General features: G+C 43.0%; 1 protein-coding gene across 1 annotated transcript; it reads left to right on the forward strand.

Moving 5' to 3' along the window:
* The first annotated feature begins 16,142 nt into the window (after positions 1-16,142).
* Positions 16,143-21,658, forward strand: GPR78 (G protein-coupled receptor 78). The gene is made up of 3 exons (XM_009957527.1): positions 16,143-16,810; positions 17,370-17,483; positions 21,421-21,658. Exons 1-3 carry the CDS (start codon positions 16,143-16,145, stop codon positions 21,656-21,658), a joined length of 1,020 nt encoding a protein of 339 aa, XP_009955829.1.
* Positions 21,659-24,605: the final 2,947 nt, after the last annotated feature.

Raw genomic sequence — 24,605 nt, forward strand, 5'->3', positions numbered from 1 at the left:
AACGAGTGACCCAGTGTTTCCTCTAAGTCATACCTTTACCTATAATGCTGACATGAATGAGCATATTTTGGGAATTCTACCTTAAAAAGACAGCTTTGCTGCCTTAAAAAACATGTCTGAAGTCCGCTGACCTCTCATGGAATTCACTTTCATATATACTAACTCTATCGATGACTTTGGGGGTTTTGTTGGTTTTATTCCCAACCTTGGGCCCACTCCTGCGAGAAGCTAAAGCCCAGCACTTGAAACTGTAAGTGCAATGCAAGGATTGTGATAAAAATGAGGGCACGGCTTCAGAGAGAAAACATACAATGCTGAAATACAAGGATTATTAAATAGTGTCAAGAAAAAATGCCATGGAATAATGCAATTAAGTTACCGTACTAAACAGAGATTAAATCCAGCAGCAATTAGCATATCAAACAGGTATGGATGCTCCTGTAAATGGAGAGCACAATACATCTAATTATAGGTCATGCATACAGTTGACCAAGTAACTAACATCTCACGAGCATAAACTGAGATTTTGACCTTTGTCTCCATTCTGATGGGTCTTGAAAATAAGTATCTGTGGGGGCTTTTTTGAGAGAAAATGGAGGAAGATCACCTATGGTGATCAAGACAGATAAGTGAGATATGGGACAAAACCTTGACCTTAATCAGGCAGAACAGAAATTTAAATATCTCTCTTATCCTACCTGGAAGATCAGTCCCAGTAGAGCAGGAAAGGGATGATCTTTCTACCTAGGAAAGCTAAAGACAGAAAACCTTGATTATCTTCTTGCTTGAAAATCTTAACAAAACAGACACAATCCTGCCAACAACTTTGGTTTAGTAGATTGATACTTTCTAGTGATCACAGAATGGTTGAGATTGGAAAGGAGCTCTGGAGGTCACCTGGACCAACCCCTCCTGCTCAAGAAGGGCCACCTAGAGCCAGTTGCCCAGGACCGTGTCCAGATGGCTTTTGACTGTCTCCAAAGATGGAGACACCACAGCCTCCCTGGGAAGCTTGTGCCAGTGTTCACACTTGCACAATAAAAAAATGTTTCATGGTATTCAGAGGGAACCTCCTTTGTTTCAGTTTGTGCCTGTTGCCTCTTGTCCTGTCACTGGGCACCATGGAAAAGAGCTTGGTTCCACCTTCTTTGCACCCTCCCTTCAGCTATTTATGTACATTGATAAGGTTCCCCAAGACACCTTCTCTCCAGGCTAAACAGTCCCAGCTCTCTCAGCCTTTCCTCATAGGAGAGATGCTCCAGTCCCTTCAACATCTTCATGGCCTTTTGTTGGACTCTCTCCTGTCTGCCCATGTCTCTCTTGCACTGGGGATTCCAGAACTGGACACAGCACTCCAGATGTGGCCTCACCAGTGCTGAGTAGAGGTGAAGGATCAGCTTCCTTGACCTGCTGGCAATGCTTTGTCTAATGCAGTGCAGGATAACCTTTGCTGCCGTTGCAGCAAGGGCACATTGTTGGCTCATGTTCGTCCTGGTGTCCATCAGGTCCTCCAGGTCTCCACCTGAATTTATAATCACCACTGGTATCTCCACATTTTGTCTCCTAACCCAGGTAGTGTGAAACAGGGTGTTGTTTCTCATTTATGTCAAAACCTCTTTCTGCTGCTCTGGGAAGTGAAAGAGGTATAAAATTACTATTTGTGCCTTCAGTTCAAAGCCCACCCTCTTCATGCTCCCCGAGTGGTGCAAAGGGAGCTTGGCGAAAATATAAGTGAAGTTCATTACTTGAATTGCGTGCTGATAATGAACCACTGCATGGAGTTATAGTAATTTTAAGAGCCAGAGTGGTTTAAAAGTAACTCTTGCTAAACTCTTTTCTTTTTGATCTCTTCCTGCAGGAACAGCAGCGGTCCTCAGCCAAATAGTTGTGCCCTGTCAGAGCTCTGACCTTACACGCACTCTGTTCTCGGGGCATTGTTTCCTTATTTTTACCCTGTTTTAAGTCACACTGTTCAAAATCACCTGTGAAGCATATTCCCCACTGACACACCAGTCCTGGAAGACTACTGTGAAGTTTGCTTCATCTTCTCCACAGGCACCACTGAAGTTGTGACAGTCTTCTCTGGTACTACAGATGAGAGACAAAAGCAGCTTGGGTGAGATTTTTTTTTCCAAAACATTGACCCTACTAATTGTCACCTGTTCATACAGCAGAAAGGGAAAAAATCCATCAGAAATGGTTGCTTTTCTTCCTAAGAGAACACAAGATACTATTTTGGGTTGAAATGATTCCAGAATCCACCGGATAGTCCATTTTCTTCTTATAGTATAGCTGGAAATGCACTGGATAGAGAAAGGTTAGGAAGACTAATCCTGGCTTTGCAGAGTCGTTCCTTTTTTTGATGCAAGCATGATTTCTTCCAAGTCACAACAGGACACCAATGGAAACTGGGTCCCTAAATGGCTTTATAAATCAAAGTGAAACTGTAAGTGAAAGTTAATGGGTTCCGTGCTTAAATACGCATGTGTTTGAAAATTTCCCTCACCGCCCATTTTAATATAAATGTGTGAAGGGAAAATTGAGGATGTTACATATTTAGAGTTCAGTAAAGCACTTGGCACTGTGTTTCATGAAATCTTACTGCTAAATTAATTCAGATTGGCTTGGATAGCAGCATACTCATGTGGGCTGAAAACTGCCTGACAGATTGTAAACATGTGGCAGTGATAAAGAGTTCTCCTTCTACAGTGTTAAAGATATGTGTCTAGTGGCATATACTGTAGGGGCTGCAACTAATCAAATCTCATTATGTTACGTTAAGAGTATAAGCATCTTGAATACTAGCTGAAAAGAGAAACCCAAATCTGGAAAGACTGAAATATACACAGCTTTGCAGAGGTTTAGTAATCTTTTTGAGGTCTCAAGATCAAAAGTCCTGAAAAGAGTAGAAACACAGGGCTAAGAGATTAGAAATAAGATTAATTTGGATGGGGGAGAAAAAAAAAAAACACACCCAAGGAACGTAATCATAAAAAATGCAATGAGAGGCAAAAGACTGGAAATGTGTAATGATTTATTGACAGTAATGAAGAAACACATTATACAAAACTCTGCAATATGATATAGGAAGAAAAAATGCCAGTGACTTCAGAGTTTGTATAGTAAATCATGATGTATTGGACTAATTTTATTGTGATGTTAGCTGTTAACCATGCTGGTCAGAATTATTTCACTACTATTGCTTGAAATCATCTTCTTTCTCCTGTGGAACATAAAAAATCAAATGGCACTTCTGTGGTGTGGTGAAACAGCAGTTTGTACAGGGAAGCTCTGAGCCACCTCTTGGCATCACAGAAATACAATGAGTAACACAGATGCATTTTCTCTATAGCTCCAAGATGACTATATCCTTCCTGAAGACTGCGTTCTTCATAATACCCTAAACACGTCCAAGGAAATTCAGATAAGTAAACCAACCAAACAAAAAACTGAACTGTGGTTGACTGCAAAGAAAGACTGAAACAGCCAAACCTGCAGAATTTTCTAAAAAATTAAGAGGTGCTAGATGTTTTTCTCATTGAAAATATTTAGAACCATTTTATTCCATCACAGGCCCACTGAAATGCACTAGAAAACCAAAGAGTAAAAATAAATATTTTTCATACTATTGAGAATTATTTTAGCATTCAAAATGTGTATTTTGCAAACACAAAGACAAACACAATCCCTGGACTGAGGAGCATGTAAATTAAGAATCACTCTACAATCATTTCACTGTAGTTTACTCTGACACAACCTTATGATATGTCATATGTTTCATAGGACCCTCCCAAATGCTAGATCTTCAGCTTGTGATAAATCTGAGTTCCTCTTCAATGAAGGAGTTATTTACTAAAGAACTGCATAAATAATTGCTGGCAGGTGATCATGTACTCATAAGTATTGTATCGTAAGCTTTTACTGATAGGTGTTGGTGGATGCTTCTGCTTCACATTTAAAAAAGCAGAAAAAATGTAGGTTTGACCTGTCAGAATGTGAAGTCTTTCTGGTGAATGGCTTAAGACACTCATGAAGGGGAAGGTCCAAGTGGGTTCAAATGTAAGGTAATGAGAGATGCTATAACCAATTGAGTAGCTTGATCTATTATGGCCTTATTTATGTTCTGACTGTTTGCTGCCCTATGTGCCATCCAACTCTCAAACAGCAGTTACCAGTCTGTGGGTACAGTTTCATAACAAACAGGCCTGCAATGTATTCAGCTTGACAAAACGGTTATAAACTAGTTTGAAATGGGAGTTTAATTTGAACAAAACAGAAAAGAGTGTCTAGGTTAGTCCACTAATTACTGCAACATACGTTTATATAGCTACATTGCTGCTTCTCAGTTCTTCAGCTGTGTGGACAATAAGCATATGCATTGGCTAAATAACCAGTTTGCTTTCACCCTGGTCTGGCAAGGCAGAGAGGTTTTCTTGTTAATCATCATCCATTAATGCTTAGCCAGATGAAAAGAATTTTGAATATGACACCCCTTGCTTACCAGCACTAATGCTGTAAATTGAGAATAATTAAAGCCAATCAATGATGAGAGAACTAGACACTGGGATGCTGCAGTTTATTCTCAGTGTGGCAAAATATATATATTCCCAGAGAGGAAAAAAGACTTAAAATTCAGAAATTTTTTTTCTGATACTTATATAATCCAAGGACAGAGGACAGGGCTAGCAAAAAAAAAAAAAAAAAAAAAACCAAAACAAAACAAACAAAAACAAAAAACAAAACTGCAGAAAGATAAATAAATAAAATGCAAATAAGCAACTAAATCAAATAACCTTAAACTGGATCACTTAGATGTTATTTTTCCTGGTTAACACAAATTCTTCTGACACATTCATCATTTTTATTATAAACATTTTTTAAAATTATTTTGTTTTTATGTTATTTTTTGCTACTTGAACCAGAAGAAAACACTATCAGTTTAACCAGAAATGATCATTTGTCCTTGTGTGCATACCCACTTGGAAAAGTAAGGTACGTGCTTAGTCACTCCAGTTTAATCTTACTGAGTGCCTTTGGGAACCAGGAAACTGAGGCTGCAGCAGAGCTGCTGGCTTAAGCACTGCTGGAAAGCTGCATGGCCAGCTGAGCCTGGAATAAAAAAAGGGAATGGGTATGAGCCGATCACCTGTCTGTCAGAGAAGGTGAAACACCACCCTCAGATCTGCATAGTGTTTTGCTGTTAGCTGGAATCATCAGGAATTTCATTATTTTTTTCATATTAAAATATGCAAAACTGGTTTTGCACCAAATTCAGAAAGGGTCAGGAATAAAGCTTGCAGATCAGGAAGCCTCTCCACGCCTCCAGCAGCCACTGACATTATCTTAAAAATGCTAGTCTTATAAAACAGCACACATTTTTTTATGAGATTGCAACTCTTGTTTCTGTTACAAGATTGCTCCTCATAGCCTGCAGAAGTGCCCTACGTGTCACTTATATTCAAAACCGTCAGAAGAATGTAGAAATGGCCAGATTTCAATCATTACTTTCATGAAAGTATATTTTTTTCTTGGGCAATGGAACAAGGTTGTCAGTTTTTATTTGTGAGCTAGTTTCTGTACAAATCAATTTACACAAAAGGCAATTTTAAGTTGAGAAATACTGTCAAATTATTGTGTTTCTTAGAGAATACGATGGGAAATGGGTTTTGGTCTGTGATATTTAATACTTTGATCAAGGACTTGGGAGATAACATAAGATCGCTGATAAAAGCTTCAGCTCAAGAAGAGAATGGAGATAAGTAACAATGAAGAGGAGAGGTCTGTAACCTAGGGTGGTCCAGATCAGTCAGCTAAATAAAAAGTACTATACAGTATATACTTTAAAACAGCCAGTGTGAAATCATACCTGTAGGGCCATTTTAATTTAGCTTATATTGATAAGAAGGAGCCCTCTGAACTTGGGAGGAAAGTACTGTAACAAGGATTTTCAGGTAACTTTGAAATCAGCTGTGTCTGCTGCCACAGTGCGATGTTGTTTAATACAAGCCTTCAGCATATAACAGAGTGTTCTACATAGTCAGTGTCGTGGGTATTACTTGTGAGTGCGTCTGGGAGGCTGTGCTTAATTGTGATCTCCACTGTTAAAGACACATGTTGAACTGGAGAGGGCTCAAATTAGGACTGGAAATTGGTGGACTTAATCTGTCAGTTTGCAGTAGCAGAATCTAGGTAATCGACTCTTTAATCTGGTAAAGAAATGTATAAGCAATCCTCTGGCTGAAGCTAAAGCTGAACACTTGCAGTTTAGAAACGAGCCATACCTTCTCCAACAGTGAGAGCGATCAGCCAGGACAAATTTTAGATTCCCTGCATAAGACTTTTTTGTCGTCAAGATCGAATGTTGTTTTTGTTGTAGTCCAAACAAGATAATGTCATAGCCATTTTTGCAGAATATCAGAGTAAATTATCACAGCTGTTCCCTTTTTTTAAGTTTTATGATCTATAAATCCTCTTAATATACCTTGATTTTTAACATTAGCTAATTAAAACAACGAACACAACTTTCAAGGCAATACTGTCTTTAAAGCTGTCATGCAAAACCCCATTTAAATTTAGCAAACACCTTGTTTTCAAATACAATTATACAATATGAAAGGAACATACACATATATAATCTCAAAGAACACGGAGGATTTTATAAAATGAACTTGAAGAGCTGGTTTTACTAGATATATCCATTCACAAACAATAAGAAATACTGCTCATAAGTGTTCTGGTTACTGAGGCCAGGGATTGGTTTTGTCGACATATTGTCACGGTCGGTGATTACTCTTCTGCAGCAGAGCCTGAACTCCATGTAGTTTACTCCCAATCCACCACGACTCGTGTTTGAGGGCCATCCCTGCCCTCTGCCCAATGTAGTGCTCAAAGGCTAATTACTGAGCTCCAGCAAGCGGGGTGCCACCTACTCCTGCTCTGAGCAAAACCTGTCCTCACTGACCTGGCATATTTCTCACCTGCTATGGAGCCTCCTTCCCACCACTGACCTTGAGTGATCTGGCACATGACCAAAGATGACAATGTCTCATGATCATAGCAGACTATTTTTAAGGAATTTGAGCAGTTCAGATGTTGCTTGAATAGTAATGGCACTGACAAGAATCATTATTTGTTGTTTCTATAAGGGTAAGGTATAGGGGTCTCTACCAGGGTGGCATCTTACATGTAGAGACTGAAGACGGCAATCCAAAGTCTACTGCTGCACATAGATTTGATGATGTAAATATGACATGAGACACAGGAAGTTGTGCAAGCAAGTGGGAGGAGTGGGAGCTGGGGTAGGGATGAATAAAAAAGCACAGGGTACCGAAGGTACAGGCTGCTGGCTGCTAATCAGGAACAGACAGAAAGCAATTTTGTGAGGCATTTCAAGATGTTAAACTTGTTTCTCTTCAACGTCAGAACGAAGAGAAAGCTTTCCAAACATTTCACTAAACCATAGACAAGAAATGGCCGCATTCTGTTGATTTGGTTATTGGCATCTGCAGGCTCAGCCCCCTGTTTGGGTTAAAACAAGGCAGAATTTTTACCCCAGGTTATTTGGGCAGATTAGGGAATTAAACCCAAGATCTTCCTATCCTAGACTTCCAGCTGAATTAGCCCAGCTAGTGAGGGGGCTTTCCTGACTCCTGGAACAACTTTTTGTGGGGAATACAGGCATTTTTCAGATGTCTTTTCCTGTTGGCTTTTTTTTTTGATGTTGCTGTGTCAAAAGAACCAGCAGCTGGGCATGCACTGGAGTAGCAGGGGGAGCTCACAGCAGCTCTGAACACCTGTTGCCCAGAACTGCTCTGTGTATGACAACAGAACAGCATATATTTTCTTGCTCAACTCATTGCATGAAGCTAGATGATGGCTACAAAGCTCTGCTTAGCTGTCTCCAAGACTACTGCTATGTTAATGAAAACAATTACCCAGGAAAGAGGCAAAACCCTAAATGACCTTAAGAGGCACAAAAATAAACATAATTATCAAAAATAATACAGAAATCAGAATCAATTAATAATTTTAACCCACCTCCAGAGAAATTGCAGAGGTTACAAAACTCAAGGGACCTCATCAGCATAAGGAGGAAAAAAATGTTCTCAGAATAACTGATTTTCACTGGGCTCCTAAGTGGAGGTAACAGACAGAGCACAAGGTAAGTTTTCTGGTACTTTTGAGGGGCTGTGCAAAGCCAGGCGCAACAGCTGTAGATAACCTCCCAGAGCCCTTGCAGAGAGAAGGAGCATGCGGCATTTCTTCTTTCCCTACCTGTGAAACACCTACATGCCCACCGTCCTACCTCATGACCAAGGTTTGAGGAAGCAACATGTGAAAATGCTACGTGGGAAACAAACAGGAGTCCAGTCCAAGGATCGCTCCACCCCTGCGGCCACAGACAAGGTAGAGGTCAGAGCAAGGTTATTCCAGCATAGTGTTTTGGGGAAGAGAGCCCTTCCTGTGGCCTTCTATATGGGTGGGCAGGGGTAGGTGTAGGAGGTGTAGGAAGAATGGCTTTAGAGGGCCATGATCCCCAGCTTGTGCTTCGGTTCCTCATTCCTGTGCGTTTCTGAAGATCTTATCAACGTTGGCAGCATTTGTTTGCAGTGGGGTTCCTGGCAGGACTGGGAACTGACTTGTCCTGTGTTCTCGAGGTGAAAGCCCATCCCAGGTAAGGGTGAGAGTGAGACACATGGAGGGGTGTGATATTCTTCAATTCTGTATCTCTGGTGGGAGACTGAGTCTCTCTTCCTGCATAGTCGGAGGGGATGATTTGGGGCTACATGTTATTATTGTTCCTAAGCAACATCACTTACTGTGGGAACCCCTGCTATGCCAGTGCACAGAGTTTGCATTATACAGTGTCAATTTTGTCCTGGCAGTTCCTTGATTTTCTTTCTCTACCCTAATGAAAGGGGGGCTTTTTGGTGTTGGGTTTTTTTTAATACACTGAGTGAAACATGCAGTGAAAGGTGCGTGCTAATAGAGACTCCAAGATAGCTGTGCATGCACAATAACCTGTGTTCACATTTAAATGCCTTAGCCCCAGAGAGTGTTTTTAAGTAAGCAGCATAGTACAGGCCTATTTATTACCTGCCAATTCCATTTCTTAGAGTGAAGTTGCTTCTAAGCCAGAGTTTTTTCTGCAAGAACATGTTCCTGCGGATGGATATGGGGGTGGGTGGATGGGTGGGTAGGCAGGGGAAAGGGATGGGTGTGATGGGAGGACAGTACCTAGATATTACAGAATTGCTGGAGAAAATATCTTGCTATTTATTCCTCGAAGCAGATGGTGCCAGTTGATTACCTTCACCAATAGAAGCTGTTACCTGTTAGCGGGGGTGTGAAGAAACCACTCTGCAGTGATAGCTTAGGGAAAGGCAAACTATTGCAGAAAAATTAATGTGTGAAGGTTAAAAGGCTGAGGCAGGGGAAACAGGGTCAACTCTGTACAACACAGGGCTGTTGCCCTGAGTTATGGGGACTGGTCTTCTGTATGTCCATGAGGGGATAATTTATATGACTCACCCACCCCATAGGAGGAAATTTGCAGAGCTGAGAGGCACTGTACTGTAATGGCAGAGCAATTTGCCCCACTGCAGCTGCTCTGGTTCGTATCTGAGTTCAACCCACAGCAACTTATCCATCCCGCAAGACCAGCGCTCTCTGTTCCTTTGATTCAGTTTCTGTTTAAACCGCTCCTGAGCAAACAGCTTCGGCAAAAGCTCTCAGCTGTCTGCATGCACTCCTTCCTCTACAGTCATCCAAAGGACAAGCTTGCTTTACGCATCTCTGTCCCTGGGCAGCTCAGCTGTGATCTCTGTCAGATCAGGCCTTCCACTGCAAACAGTGGGGTTAATTTTTTTCTTGATGTGCTTGCTGTGAGTGCTTTGTGTAATAGATAACTATAGCCAAAATGGCCCCTATTGTAGAAGTTTCATACTGCTTCTACAGCCTTATATTTGATTGCTTTCATTCCCACTGCATTGGTTTTCCCAGTGGCTTTAAGGGACTTATCTTGGGTTTGCAGTGACTCAAGGAAAGCAGAATCAAATCGATGTGTGGGGGATTTTGAGCAAGTAAGGGAGGAAAAGGAGAATTTCTACAGTACAGCAGAACACAAGCTGTTTTTTTCATATGTTGGCTCCTAGAACTTCACTGCAACAGTAAATAAATTGCCTCAGCGGTTTCTGAAAAATGCCATTTATGTTTGCTGGCCCCTGGAAGGGCTAAACATTGTCACATTTGTTGAAAATGTCAGTAAAAGACTCCTGGGAATTTCATCCCCATGCCTGCAGCTCTGATAAGTTTTATAACAAGCTGGTGTATATATAACAAGCACTGCTAGTATGAACCACTGCGTTTGTGAGGCACTATGGAAAAATAGCAAGAAAAATGCACTTTAATCTTTATTCCTGTCAGGTTAAAAAATCTATCGATATACCAAATCCTTAAGAAGTGGTCAAAATAGATGAAAATGGAAGGCTATATGTACTCTTACATTGAGATTCAATAGGAATACACTCACCATTTTTTTTTTTTTCTCAAGACTGCAGAAGAATTGTACATTTCTAAAATGAAAAATTCTTGTTATGGCCCAAGTCCTGAATATTCTATTAAATCAGGGGTAATTCTGTTGTGGAACCAGTCTGAGGAAAGAACTGGCATAGTCTGGGTATTTTGAAGAACTTGACACTGAGTTATGGAAGACAGAGATTCAAGTTTCTGTGCCATTTACTCGAGGCAACAGTGTTCCTCCATTAATATTTCAGACCTGCATTATAGCCGTAAAGCTGTTGGGCATAAAAGCTAGTTAGACAAAAGGAACTGGCAGAAGAAAGAGGAAGCATTGACACGTATCCATACATAACCATTTTTAGAATTGTGTCTCAGACGAAACTGCTTTGAATTCTGTGAATATTTTGCTGTTTTCCTTTAATCCTCCAGTATCTGTGCACTTCCATTTCCATTAAGAAACATCAAGAATACAATCATAGAATCATGTAGGTTGAAAATATCTTTAAGGCCACTGAGTTCAACTGTTAACCTAACGCTGCCAAGCCCATCACTAAACCATGTACCTAAATGTCACATCTACACGTCTTTTGAACACCTCCAGGGATGGTGACTCAACCACTTCCCTGGGCAGCCTGTTCCAATGCTTGACAACCCTTTCAGTGAAGAAATTTTTCACAACATCCAATCTAAACCTCCCCTGGCACAATTTGAGGCCATTTCCTCTTGTCCTGTTGCTTGTCACTTGGGAGAAGAGACTGACCCCCACCTCATGACAGCCTCCTTTCAGGTAGTTGTAGAGAGCAATAAGGTCTCCCCTCAGCCTCCTCTTCTCCAGACTAAACAACCCCAGTTCCTTCAGCCGCTCCTCATAACACCTGTTCTCCAGACCCTTCACCAGCTTCGTTGCCCTTCTCTGGACACGCTCCAGCACCTCAATGTCTTTCTTGTAGTGAGGGGCCCAAAAATGAACATAGTATTCGAGGTGTGATCTCACCAGTTATTTTTACCTGTTTCTTCAAACCTCAGCTCCCTTCTCCAAAATCAAATATTTTCTGTTCGAATAATTTTGAGATCAGTTTTTGTAGACTGCAGGAATATGTCTAGTTTGCATAAACACAAACATGAGCCAAAAGATTTTTGCAAGCGTATAGTTTTAATATAACTGCAAGATTATCTGTTGAACTATGAGAATCCTTATTACAATATTTAAGCATTTTTGAAGTAATTTAAGTCTACAGAACTGTTGTATGGTTAAGCTTCGTATTTCTTTTGCTCTTCTCCCTTACCAGGCAGTTATGATAAATACCTATGCTTTTTACTGCTCCAATTCTTTCCCTGCAAAGTAGGGGTCTACAGGAGGAATGTGTGGATCTTTCAGTTTGGCTTTACTCCATTTTAGGAAGGTCTTTATGACAAACCTATTCCACAGGTGCTAAATGTGCCCATTGGAATTCTGCCACAGGAACAGTGTTGTAGAATTGTATTAGGCTGATGAGTCAGGCCTCACATCTTTTCTGAAGAGACTAACAGCATGTCAGTTATTATGTTACTACTATCCACTTGCTTATTTGTCTTATTGTTCCAGAAAGAATAAAAACTGTATTAGTGTAGCAGGTAAGGATGCCCTGCTTTCTCAGAGACACTATAGTTCAAATTATAATAAAGCAGGACTCTGAAGAGAAAGAGGGAATAAAAAAGGACAAGGGAATTAAAAAAAAAAAAAGTTTCTGATGAGTCTTGACAGACTGAAGGATTTCAGCTTCACTAAAGCTTCGTTAACTAAAACTAATGCGACAACAAAACACACCTGCTGCCATTGTGGTGGTGAGAAGATATTTCGATGTGCATTCTGGGAACTATGAATACCAAAGCTCTTTACAGAGCCTACTGAAAAATCTCGTGGGTTTTAACCACTCTTGCTCATTTTTGAAATGGGTCGCTTCTTAGCAAGTGGCCTAGAAGTTAAAAGCTTTGTTCTTAATGTCGGTTCTGTGAGTCATTCCATTTCCCCCCGTATTGGTTAATATAATTTAATGTCCCTCTCTTCAGCTACCATAAGAGGATCTGGGGGAAAAGATTGCTTTTCTCTGTACTTGCAAATTATTTTATATAATTTTGTTGAGATCTTCTTTCATGATGCTTTCTTAAAATTAGAACCAGATTAAATGTGTTCCTAGCAGAATACATTGATTAGAGCTGAGTTATGCTCAGCTATGATCTACATTGAAATTTGCATGACACATCTCTCCTGGAGTGAAACTAAAAGGGAATTTGAATTGTCCCCTATTCCTTTCCAATGAATACAGTCCATTAACCATTAAATCAAATAAGCTGTGGTCAATATTTAGAACAGATGAATGTGTAGATTTAATGAATGATGCAACTATTAGAATAAAAGTCTCAAGTACTTGCCTAATCTGTGCTAACTGAATAGTCTATGTCTATTAAAGGATAATTAATCACAAGCACCTTTTTCTTCTCTTATTTCTATTGCTATTTCTATGCTACATAAAAAGGTAGCATAAATATATCTGTTTTCATGGGCTAAGGTGGCAGAAGCCTACTTTTGCAAATGCAGAGTGGCAAGTTCAAGCCTTCTGGTCTCACACAGGTGATTGTTTTCAGCCTTGTAAGCTGTAAATGGGCATTCGAACATCAGACAGAGAGGTGCCTGGTATGAAGAGTTATGGGTTGCTGCCTGTAAATGGGGAAGGGTCAGCAGAGGCCCCACATGCTACAGAAAGTTTTGCAGGTGCTCAATTTGTCACATTGGCAAAGGTCTACTGAAAAAAGGGAAAAATCTAGCAACATCATCCCTGCTGGGTTCTCTGAGACCGGGATATTGTGGCAGGGGACCATACAACTCACTGTACATGTGAAAAAGAAGAATATTTTTTCCCCTGACTTTCTGCTACTTGCCACCTTTATTTTTTGTCTTACCTTGATGTTTTCTTGCTTGATTATTTTCCAGAAACAATTCATTCTTCATTTGAAAAGGCTGCGTGAGAGAAATTATGTGTGTATGTTTAGAAGAGAGACAGAAAGAAAGAGACAGAAGTTGCCTTCTGTCTGGATCCCACAGGAAATAGCTTCTCAAGTATCTATTGCAGTAAGAGAACAGCACATCTAAGTTGTCTCTATGATGATATAAAATACCGTCTACCCTACCTGACATCACTACACAGACAGCCTCTAATCCCAGATGGCTAACATAAAAGCTCCACAACCTTGTGATACTATTACATGAAAGGCAGGTCCTAGATAGGTTCTGTCTAGTAGGAACCTTAAGTATTGCTGCTGTGAAAGAGGGAGTAATTGCAGAACCTCTGCACTGCGTGGACACACCCGGCTTCTCCCACACTAGTTCAGTTCTTCCTGACCCTCTGCGCAGTGTTTGGCCCTGCAGTGTTGTTTGCCTCGTGATAGAAATGCAACAACTGAACTCTGAGAGAACTGGTATTGTCATGCTTTTATAGATTTTTTTTCTCCAATGCTTACACAAGTATCTATTGGATTTTGTTTGTCAAGCATAAGCACTGTCAAATGTGTCTGCTCTTTTTTAACTTTGGAAATGACACCTTTCTGATCAAAGACAACATTCATTTTCTTTCCATCCTGAGGAATAATACAGTACAGGTTCTCTTCAAATAACACATCTCGAGTGTTGTTGCTTTGCTCCTTCATTAAGACATATAACTTATCATAGCAAGCTTTTCAATTAGGGCATGATCCAAACCTTGTAACTGCTATTGGAAAAAAAAACCCAACTCATTGCCTTCAGGCTTTTTCAAGCAGTTTTATGTGCAGCTACTCACACAGTGGTCACACTTGCGTGACCAGACTACGTTGTAGGGACAATATATACAATACAGCATTTCCTTAGGATATTAATAGTCAATTTGGGTAGTGGGAAAGCTACCTTTTCTTCTCCTTTTTCTTTGTGTCAGTTCTGGCGATCAACTGTAAAATATGACAGTGATTAGACACGGCAGCTTTTTTCTATACCAGTGTTTTGATGCAGCTAAACTTACTCCCTCTTTTTTTCTTTTACAATCTAAGACAAAGATTTATGGCATCTTTGGGAATTAGCTACAAGATCCACTTTCCTGATGGGTGCAGAGGAAGAATTTCTGGCCTCTTTTATGTCTGTCTTTTCAGCTTTTGTCACAATGGGATAACTGAAAGAACTTTTCTTAACATCGCACTGTTGTGTTAACAGTGTAAATGGAAAATGTTAAAAGAGAGACTTTAGTTTTCCACAGAATGGGCCAGCACCACCCTAAGGTGGGCACCTGTTCAGCCACCTGGAGCTTTAAAAGTGTGATTCCAAGCAGCCAAAGTGAAGTCTCTAACCAAGCAACATCCCTCGTTGCTGGCTGATGGGGATAGTGTGAATGCCACAGGGTAACCATAGCTCCTCTAGGCCCTATGAAATAAAAGAGGGGGAAAAGGGCAAGTAATCCCTGAGATGGAGCTGGGGGGGAACCTTCCAAGGGGCACCGACGCTAGCTTCTCGACAGGTTCCACAAACACTGGATGCAGCAGGTGCGCTCAGGGTGTGCCTGAGCACAGCACAGGGATTAAACTCCCAGCAACTCGTCGCCAGGTCTGATTCTTCCTGAGCTGCACGTTAGCGGAAAGTTGGGGCTTCCTGTTGCTCTCGCCCGCGGCCCGGGCGTGGATCGCACCGACTCCGCGATCCCTGGCTGAGCCGCTGCCTCGCAGCCACTCGTCTGCGCATGAGTCGCCGCGGGAGGCTCCGCGGCTGGAGTATTTCAGGGGCTGGGCACCGGGGGAAGATGCTCAGTGCCTGAGGGAGGCCCGTGCGCCCGGCGGACGGCGGGAGCCGCGGCGGGCCATGGAGGGGGCGCCGGCGCGGGGGGCTCGGCGGAGCGCGACCTGAGGCGAGGGCGGCGCGGCCGTCGGGGCAGCGCCCGCTTCAGCACCGCGGACAGCGCGCAGCGAGCCCCGCGGCTCCGGCTCCGGCTCCGGCCCCCGGCCCCGCTGCCCCCGGCCCCGCTGCCCCCGGCCCCGCTGCCCCGGCCCCGCTGCCCCGGCCCCGCTGCCCCCGGCCCCGCTGCCCCGGCCCCGCTGCCCCCGGCCCCGCTGCCCCCGGCCCCGCTGCCCCGGCCCCGCTGCCCCCGGCCCCGCTACGCGCGGCTCTCCACTAGCCCCTGCTCCCCGCTAGCCCCGGCTCCGGCCCCTCGGGCGCCCCCACCGCCCTCCTCCCTCCAGCTCCTCTCGCCGGGTGCCCCGGCGCCCCTACCCTCGGCTGCGGCCCCGCTCCTCCCGGATCCCGCTCCCCCGCTGCCTGGCATCGCTATCAGCTCAGCCTGGCCCTGCTCCTCCACGGGTCCTCTCCCCTCTGCCCTGGCCGGCAGCCCAGCCCCTCTCCCCTCGCCCCTTCTCTCTGCACCTTTGGGACTACTCCCCGCCCCCTGTTCCTCTCCCTACACCCCGCTGCCGCCGGCTCTGCTCCCCGCTCCCCCGGCCCCTGCCCCCCGGTCCGCGCCTCCGGCAACATGCGCGGGCGGCCGCGGGCGGCGGCAGGCGAGGCTGCGGTGCCGGCTCGGATGCCCCCTTCCTCCTGCCCTCGCCCGCTCCAGGCGACCCGCTGAGAGATGGACTTGGCAGGCGTGCTGCTGGCGTTGCTCCTCGTGCTGGTGCTGGTTGTCTCTCTGCTCTCCAACCTCCTGGTGCTGCTATGCTTCGTCTACAGTACGGAGATCCGCAAGCAGGTCGCCGGGGTTTTCCTGGTGAACTTATCCTTTTGCAACCTGCTCCTCACCGTCCTGAACATGCCTTTTACCCTGCTGGGGATCCTGAGGAACCAGCAACCCCTCGGGGGCTGCGTCTGCAAAGCGGTGGGTTTCCTGGAAACTTTCCTGACTTCCAACACGATGCTGAGCATGGCAGCGCTCAGCATCGACAAATGGATTGCCGTGGTGTTCCCCTTAAGCTATACCAGCAAGATGCGGTATAAGGACGCTGTGATACTGATGGGCTACTCGTGGCTCCACTCCCTCACGTTCCCCTTGGTATCCTTGTTTTACTCGTGGGTAGATTACAACAGCGTTTATGCCTCTTGCACCTTGCACCTGAAGGAAGAGACGGAGCGGAGAAGGTTTACAGTGTTCACCATCGTCTTTCACTCCACCAGTTTCATGCTGTCGCTGGTGATCTTGTGCTTCACCTATTTAAAGGTGTTGAAAGTTGCCCGGTTCCACTGCAAGCGGATAGACATTATTACCATGCAGACTCTGGTTTTGCTGGTGGATATCCACCCCAGGTAATGCGTGCGTGTTCGTATTCACAGCCCCGGGGCACTTGCGGTAGGTGCCCCAGGTGGAGAGGATGTCCTGCCTCCCCAGTACCCTTTCCTGCGCTCCTGCCTGCCCCAGCCACATGGCGAACGCTCCTGCCTCTAGTTTCAGACGCCGCTTATAGTGCCAGCAGACGGTGGCTTGTGCATTTGTAGCCTGCTTTGTTTAAACGCTAGTCCCGCTCGCCGGGTGCTTCCACTTGCCCGAGCTCTCTTTAAGAGGGAGCCCCTGCTTTGGTGAGTGCGATCGTCCCCAGGCTCGGCGGGGCCGGGGCTGCCCTCCCCTCCCCCGGGAGCTGCCACCCTGCGGGGCCGGGGCTGCCCTCCCCTCCCCCGGGAGCTGCCACCCTCCGGGGCCGGGGCTGCCCTCCCCTCCCCCGGGAGCTGCCACCCTCCGGGGCCGGGGCTGCCCTCCTCTCCCCCGGGACAGGGTCTCTCGGGCCGGGAGCGAGTCCTCTCCCCTGGGCTCACACCTCCCCTCCTCCCTTCTTGCCGTAACCCACCGACCGCTCTTTTCCCTTTGCAGCGTGAAGCAGCGCTGTCTTAACGAGCAGAAACGAAGGCGGCAGCGGGCCACCAAGAAAATCAGTATTTTTATAGGGTCGTTCGTGATCTGTTTTGGTCCTTACATTATCACCAGGTTAGTATCGCCTGTTGGGGTGGGGGACTTTCCTCTCATGCTCAAGTGCCCGGGGGGGCTACAGCTAAATTTGGGCTGCCTGTCGGAGACCCGGGGTGGTTTCTGAGGTGCAGACCTAGCGCACGCTCACACTCACACACTCACACTCACACACTCATGTTGCCCCTGCCCGCACGCCCAGCCCGCTGGGCGAAGCCACGGCAGCCTCTGGCTCTCCTTCCCTCATTGCAGCCAGGTCTGGGTGCCTCTGCCAAGAGCAAGAGGCTTTTAGGACAAGTACCAGGAATTAATTAGGTGCCAGTGGGAGATGAAACCAGTTGAAAAGACTTGCCACCCTTACTTATTAGCACAACCGGAGCAATAGAGAGCAGGAAAGCAGAAAAGCAGACATCTTTTCCTGATTAGCTCAGGTCTTTTTTTTTTTTTTTTTTAAAGGCGTAAGGCCAAGTTTTCTCCTGTTGGAAGCTGAGGTGACATAATTTAAATTTATCCAGGCTGATAATTTGTCAGATAAGCTTTGTGTCTGGAAACTTTAGTCTGTAGATACATCACTAATGGTGCAGCAAGGCCTTGTGATGAGGTGTAAGAGATATCTCCCAGGAAAACCAATAATTAGACTTTTAAAATGTATAGGAAACACCATGCTCCTCAACTGGCCACAATTATTGGCATTCACCCTGATGGTTTGCACCTTTTAAAGTATTTATGCATTGTTCTCATTCTGTACTTGTATAGTCTTTATACAACATATGGGTATTATTTTTAAATCTTGCATAAATCAGTGAGCAGGAAGCCAATGTAACTATACTGAATTGCAGCACCTCAGGATTTAGCCTTGCATCTCTAAACTAAAATGGGCTTCATCTTTCACAAGTGATCTTTTACAATATTTCCCACTTCACAATGTCTTCAAGCCACCCTTGAAGAGTACTGACTTCTGTCGAGGAAAGTATACTAGTCTGCAAAACCACCCTAGTGAGGGCTTCCTCAACATTGCTACCAAGCTGCCAGGGTCTGCAGCCACACCAGCTTAAGGAATTGGCCAGTTTTAGCACACTAATTTTACACAGTCACATATACATAGGCCATTTATGATCATTGCCATTGCCCTTTTCTTACACAGGTAGGGGGACAGATTTAGTCCAGTAAGGACAATGTTTTTTAATCTTTAGGATGACATTGATTTCAGTTCCCATTGGTATGTTGAAAGGGATTCCTGACTGATTGCCTGGATAACTCTATCTTTTTTTCTGCAGCTGAAAGGATTATTACAAGTATTAACATTACGTCACAAAGTTAAAAGGTTAATTGATCACTCTTCGGTACATTCTGCGTCGTTTTCTAATAACTTTTGCCATAATCTGGATATAATTATATTGAGCAAAGTGGATTTTGCCGTCATCTTTCCATCTGAACATTATCAAACTCAGCAAATTCCAGCATTGCCACATTTTTCAGGGTGGAGATATTTCTCATAAACTTCTAAAATAGAAGTGACTTCCTTCTTCAGACCTTGCATTTGGCAAATGTGAGATGGTGCATTTTCTGTGTGTGACACACTGGTAACTCATGTGTCACTAGAGAGAAGACTGAGGACTGGTTTATGTAAATATGTGTGTCAAGGTGCAGCTTCTGTCTCCGTCACAAGGACCAAGCGGGTTCAGTGACAGCAAAATAGGAAGTACCTGGGGAGGACATCGTCAAAGGCTCTTTGCCTTAAAGGCAAGACAGTGTCCAGGCAGCACTAGATAAAAGGTGGTGGTGGAGGTGAGGTTGGAGGACTTGCTGCCATGCCCATTTCTCCATTCTTCCCCCCGTTCTGGTTTTTAAGGGGGTGGCACTGAAGCAACCTCTACAGAGACAATGTGTAAGATATCCTCCCTGTTTTCTTGCTCTCTGGCCTGGTGACTCAGGTTGCATTGTGAGCTCAGTATTTGCTCCTCATTTCAGAAATGTGAATGAGATTATGATCATTAGCAATATATTCATCTGTTCACTAAGAGCCGACAGATTAATTTCATCTTTTTTGTAACAGCACTGAAAACAAGAAAATGATACTAAGATGCATTCAGATGGATATTTCTAGGGCTGACTCGATTTGGCCAGGCCCTTTATCTTATTAAAATCTGTGTAATTTTTCTTCTGTTGGCTTTAGTGTAATTATGTTTGGGCCCATAATACATTAAAGGGAACACATAGTAATACATCTATTTTCATGACAGAAAGATACCTTACTCTTCTTATTTAGTGTCTTTACAAAAGCATCAATTGTGTAAATATCAAATGTATATTTCTTGTATTAGGATGATATACAGGATAGGATAAATGTAAGCAACCATGCAGCAAGTGTCATTTATTGTACATTCATTAATTTCTCACATTCTGTGTCTTCCTGTTCTCTCTATTTTGAATTCACTGGAATTTTTTCCAAGCAGCTCCAAACAGAAGTAATCTGTTTTTTAAATGCACTTCCCATAGGAATGATTTTGCTTTTACGCATACAGATGAGAAATTTTCCTGTCAGAGTTCAACCACTTGTTGCAATGTTCAGTCCTAGGGGTGGTAAGTCAGCTTTTCTATGTAGAGGCATCAGAACATCTTCCAAAGTCAATGCCTTGCAAGTTGGGAGCTCTGCACTTTGGAAAGAGGCCAGAAGGTTCTTCAAGCCTTGAGAAAGCTTCTGATCTTACATTGTCACACAGTGATGTTTTTGGGTTACAGAAAAGGGCTATTTTATCTCATGGTACTTTTTTTTTTTCTTCAAGAACGCATATAGCAAAATGATATGTTCTTGCTCCTGCAAAAGGTTTCACAAAAGATGTACAGATAATAAAAAGTTCTCACTCTGTTCCTTCCACCTTCCTGGAGAGTTTGCCCACTGCAGATGAGCTGTATGCCAGGCATTTTCTGGAACAGCCTGAAGGTTTACTCTCACTTCTGTGGAAAAATTGTTTAAGTTGCAGTTTCTACCCCCATGATTAATACACCCATCTCAACTGAGGTGCTCAGGCCACTAATCATCCGTGAAGCACAGAGCAGGAGATGCAGGTCTGGAGACAGCTGACTGGTCATATAATGATGATAAAAGTGGTGTCTCCTTGTTTTCTTTGGCCAAACTAATGGTCAGCCAAGTACAAGCAAAAACTTATACAGGTAAGTAGATGCACTCCTAAGCATACCACGGGATTGCAGGTGCCACCCAAATCTCTCTGAGATACTGTCGTGTTGTTCTTCATACTACAATGGTCTGACAAGAATCTTCTTTGCATATGTGATAATTCACAGCAGTGGTGTAATGCAGATTGACTGTTCTGTATCAGTGGATTCAGTGATCTAGACCAGGTTTCTGCTGTCATTTGAGATGCTGCATAGTATCCAAAACCTCTACACAGGCTGGCAGATATGACATGGGACCTAGAGGACACCCACAACTTCCAGGAGCAGCAGCCTGATCCCAAGGGTGTTATGCCATAATTTTTCAAGTGTCATTAGACAGCTGTACTTAGGCACCTGAGTTGAGTGAGCCTGGATGCCCAAGTCACACGTGTCTATCTCAAGCTTGCCATGGGAGAGAAGTAGTCAGTTATGTCAGCAACACTTTGACCACTTACCAGCACAACTCTCTAAATTCAGAAAGTGAGCAATAAACTGCAGGACTTTCTTATCTCCGATGTATGGGAGCATTAACGTTGGAAACACACTTTTTCTCTCTTTCCATAGAGGGAATGATTCTTGTCTCCCAGTGGCCTTGCTAGGGAAGTTCACTTTACCTTTATTGGCTCCAAGGAGCAAGTAAGCACAGGGCCCTTCTCCTGCAGGGACTGTGAACCGTAAGAAAATAAGTGTTACTTTAATGTTTCATGAAGCATGAGTTGAGCACTGGGCTCAGTGTGAATATAACACTCAAGTGTTTCCATCTCTCTTTAATGTTTAACAGGTTGATAGAGCTTCTTCCTTTTGTTACCATAAATTACTACTGGGGAATTATAAGCAAGTGCCTCACCTACAGTAAGGCTGCATCAGATCCATTTGTTTACTCACTTTTACGTCAGCAGTACAAAAAAGTTCTGATCAACATCGTCAACAGGATACTTAAGAGGGACCTGTATCCGTCATCGGGGTACAACAGCTCTCTCGACACTGAAAATGATTACTGCTTGCACAGAACAAACTAACAACATGAAAAGCATTCCCCTTTGGGTGAGACTGGTGTTTGCTGCTGCTGGAAAGCTGCCTTTTCCCTCATGCTGACAGTGGTGACAGTATCTGCAGGGTGTGAAAGCTGCATTAATGCAATGCATTTCATTGTGGACTTCCATGAAAGGCTCTTCCCTGGTCTGCAGCCAAGTACAATATATGGCAAAACCTTGTCCCAGGGTGAACGGAGTAGGCTTGAAGGGTTTTAAGGAAGCCTTTGGAAGCTTTGCAGAAGCTTAGAGATCTTTTAATGTTTCATGTCTGAAGACTGGGTACGTCTTGGAGCGTCCCACATCAGATGTGATATTCTAGTGTCTTCTGGGACCACAGAAATCTCTGGGTTGGAAGAAGAGGTTCAGAGTCCTCCGTGCTGCGCATGTAACTTGGCAGCCCAGGATCTGCTCTGTTAGTTTTGAACATTACAAGTAAGTCTTTTAATTGATTGATTTATTGTATTGGTGCCTCAAGTGAGTCAGCACTTTGAATCTGAGATTGTTGTTATTATTATTTATTACTAGGCATCATGATTGTAACATAGCCTTTAGGAAGTGGTACATATATTTGATATGCCAGTACTCTATCAAGCATAACCAAAGTCCACATATCTGAGTTACTAATATTTAGCACTTCAGTGGTATGAGATTACAGTAATTGCAGCAACAGCAATGAAGACATATATGGAATTTAGCTAAATAGCACTGTAGTTCCATCACTGAGCTAGTAGTCCTATTCAAACAAGCTTTTATTCAGAAAAAAAAAACAAAACAAAACAGACAGTAGAAGTGACAGATACTACTGTGTTTAAGACATATTACTTCAGAAGTTATCTGTTTTCGAAGAACAGGCTAAAATATATTAATTCTTTTTAAGGGATACGTAATGTGTAAAATATTTCATGCATTGGCTATATTTGGTGGATTGTAATAACATTATACAATCTTTTATTTTATAATGATCAATTAATCTGGTGATTTTAACTAATACCAAGAGATACCTGAGAGATATTATAATAGACCTGCTGCCAAATGCCCAGAAACACAAAGCTGCTTTATTATTATATGTATTTTTCTCTTTTATTTATTTTTAAATCTAAACAGGCTTTGGAAAAATGTGGGAATTATTTTTGAACAATATTCCTTTGATTATATAAGACACAAAATATTCTATGGCATTCAATAAGCTACTATTTTCTAATCAAGTACATAAAGGGGAAATTAAAGCAATTCTAAAGTATATTTTAAGAAAAAAAAAAAAAAAAGAAGACAGTAAAGAACACTTATTTTTATGTAACATGGACTTGACCCTATTAAGCATTGAGAAGGCTATTCCCGGTCAAACTAAGCATATAAACATGTGATTAGGCACAAATATAATTTCCTTTGAAGTGAACAGCTCTTTTCCCATGCTGAAATTAAGTACACTCTTAACCATTTTGTAAAATCAGTGTTGAGCAGTCAGCACATCGAGACTGTTTTTCTCGCCACCCACAATGAGGAAGGAGAGTGTTTTATTGCAATCCCATTGAAGTCAAGGAAAGGTGATGCTGCATAACATATACAATGTTCTCTCCTGCTTTTAATCTCTGAGGCCTTTCTGATGCTTTTTTTTTTCCCCATGCAAGTACCTTAGGCCTCTGTGTTTTGCATCTCTAGTTATGCCTGTGTTTAAATTGAGTGTACTATAATGGTTTTGTCTTAGTAAAGTATTTGTATTCTCTCCAATTTTGTGTAAATACAGTATTTCAGAAAAAAAAAAAAAAAAGTTGTCTATGGAATCTTTCCAGTTTTACTGTCTTCCTGTCTGCCTCCACATGCCTCCCGCCTCTGCCGTGCCACTACAAAAATCTGATGCTTCAGTCTTTCATTTCAGCTGCAACATAAGGACCAGATAGATCTCTGGGGGGTGGGAGGGATGCTAAATTTTCAGTTGTGTTTTAGTCAGTTTTGTGCCAAAAAGTTTTTATAGACTACAGCATTTATCGATAGACTACAGCATTTATCTGTGAATAAACATGAGTTTAACAATACCTACAATTGTTAGCTTACCTTTGGTTTCCTAGAACAAGATGGTGCTCACTTTAAGAAAATATGTTACATATAGTTAAGTGTATTAAATTGTTAACTCCAAGAGAGACGAATGAAATAAAGCTTTACTCTGATTTTTTTTTCCTGTCTTAGTATCAAGAAAACAGTAGAGGAGAAAAAAGTAATAATAAACTTTAAAGCTGTTACAGTAATAAACTTCTAAAGCCATTAAACTATAAGTCACATTTCAAAGGTACAAACCAGAACATAGTTAAACTGATACATATGCTATTAAGTTAATTAATGAAGCTTATTCATACCAGTTGAGGTTGTTGTCGTGCACACACTTTACAATACCACTCAACCTCACAAAGCATTGAACAGTTCTGGAGGTGCTCAGGTCTAGGTGGGGGGGAGGGGGCAGGGGGAAAGAAGAAAAAATTTTGAGCCTGCCCTGGGTCTTGCAGAACACCTTTTAGAATTAATTTCCACAGAGAATTAGGAAGCTAAGCTCTACAGTATGCTGTGAACCAGAAACTAAGGAATGGTGGAGAACTGTCCTACTCTCAGTCTTGATTTGCAATGAAGTTTAGCTGCCTTGTTTAGCATTACCAAAAGGCATCTTCCTCTGCTCAGTATGCCCAGACAGTTCTGCAGGTACATTTTTCTTTCTCCCTTTTTCTCACCATCCACTCCCCACCAGAGGAGGGCTTGCTCTACCTTTCTATCCAAGCAGGAAGCGTTCAGTGAGAGGTCTCAGTTTCATTCCCCCAGCTTCCTGATGCAGGTGGAATTCTTGTTAGCTTGGTGCTTCATTCACCATGCTCTGGGTTATTTGGGGACAGGAGGAGGTATGCCCCCATTTTTTGGAATGCTGCACAGAGGATCAAAGGATTTAGTG

The sequence above is a fragment of the Leptosomus discolor genome, chromosome 4 (genome assembly GCF_034619465.1).
Source record: "Leptosomus discolor isolate bLepDis1 chromosome 4, bLepDis1.hap2, whole genome shotgun sequence".
Lineage (NCBI taxonomy): Eukaryota > Metazoa > Chordata > Aves > Leptosomiformes > Leptosomidae > Leptosomus > Leptosomus discolor.

Excerpts from the sequence above, each read along its gene's own strand:
- GPR78 (XM_009957527.1), top strand. The coding sequence starts at position 16,143 with ATGGACTTGGCAGGCGTGCTGCTGGCGTTGCTCCTCGTGCTGGTGCTG. Across the intron at positions 16,811-17,369 it reads CTGGTGGATATCCACCCCAG|CGTGAAGCAGCGCTGTCTTA; the intron begins GTAATGCGTGCG and ends TTCCCTTTGCAG. Across the intron at positions 17,484-21,420 it reads GGTCCTTACATTATCACCAG|GTTGATAGAGCTTCTTCCTT; the intron begins GTTAGTATCGCC and ends AATGTTTAACAG.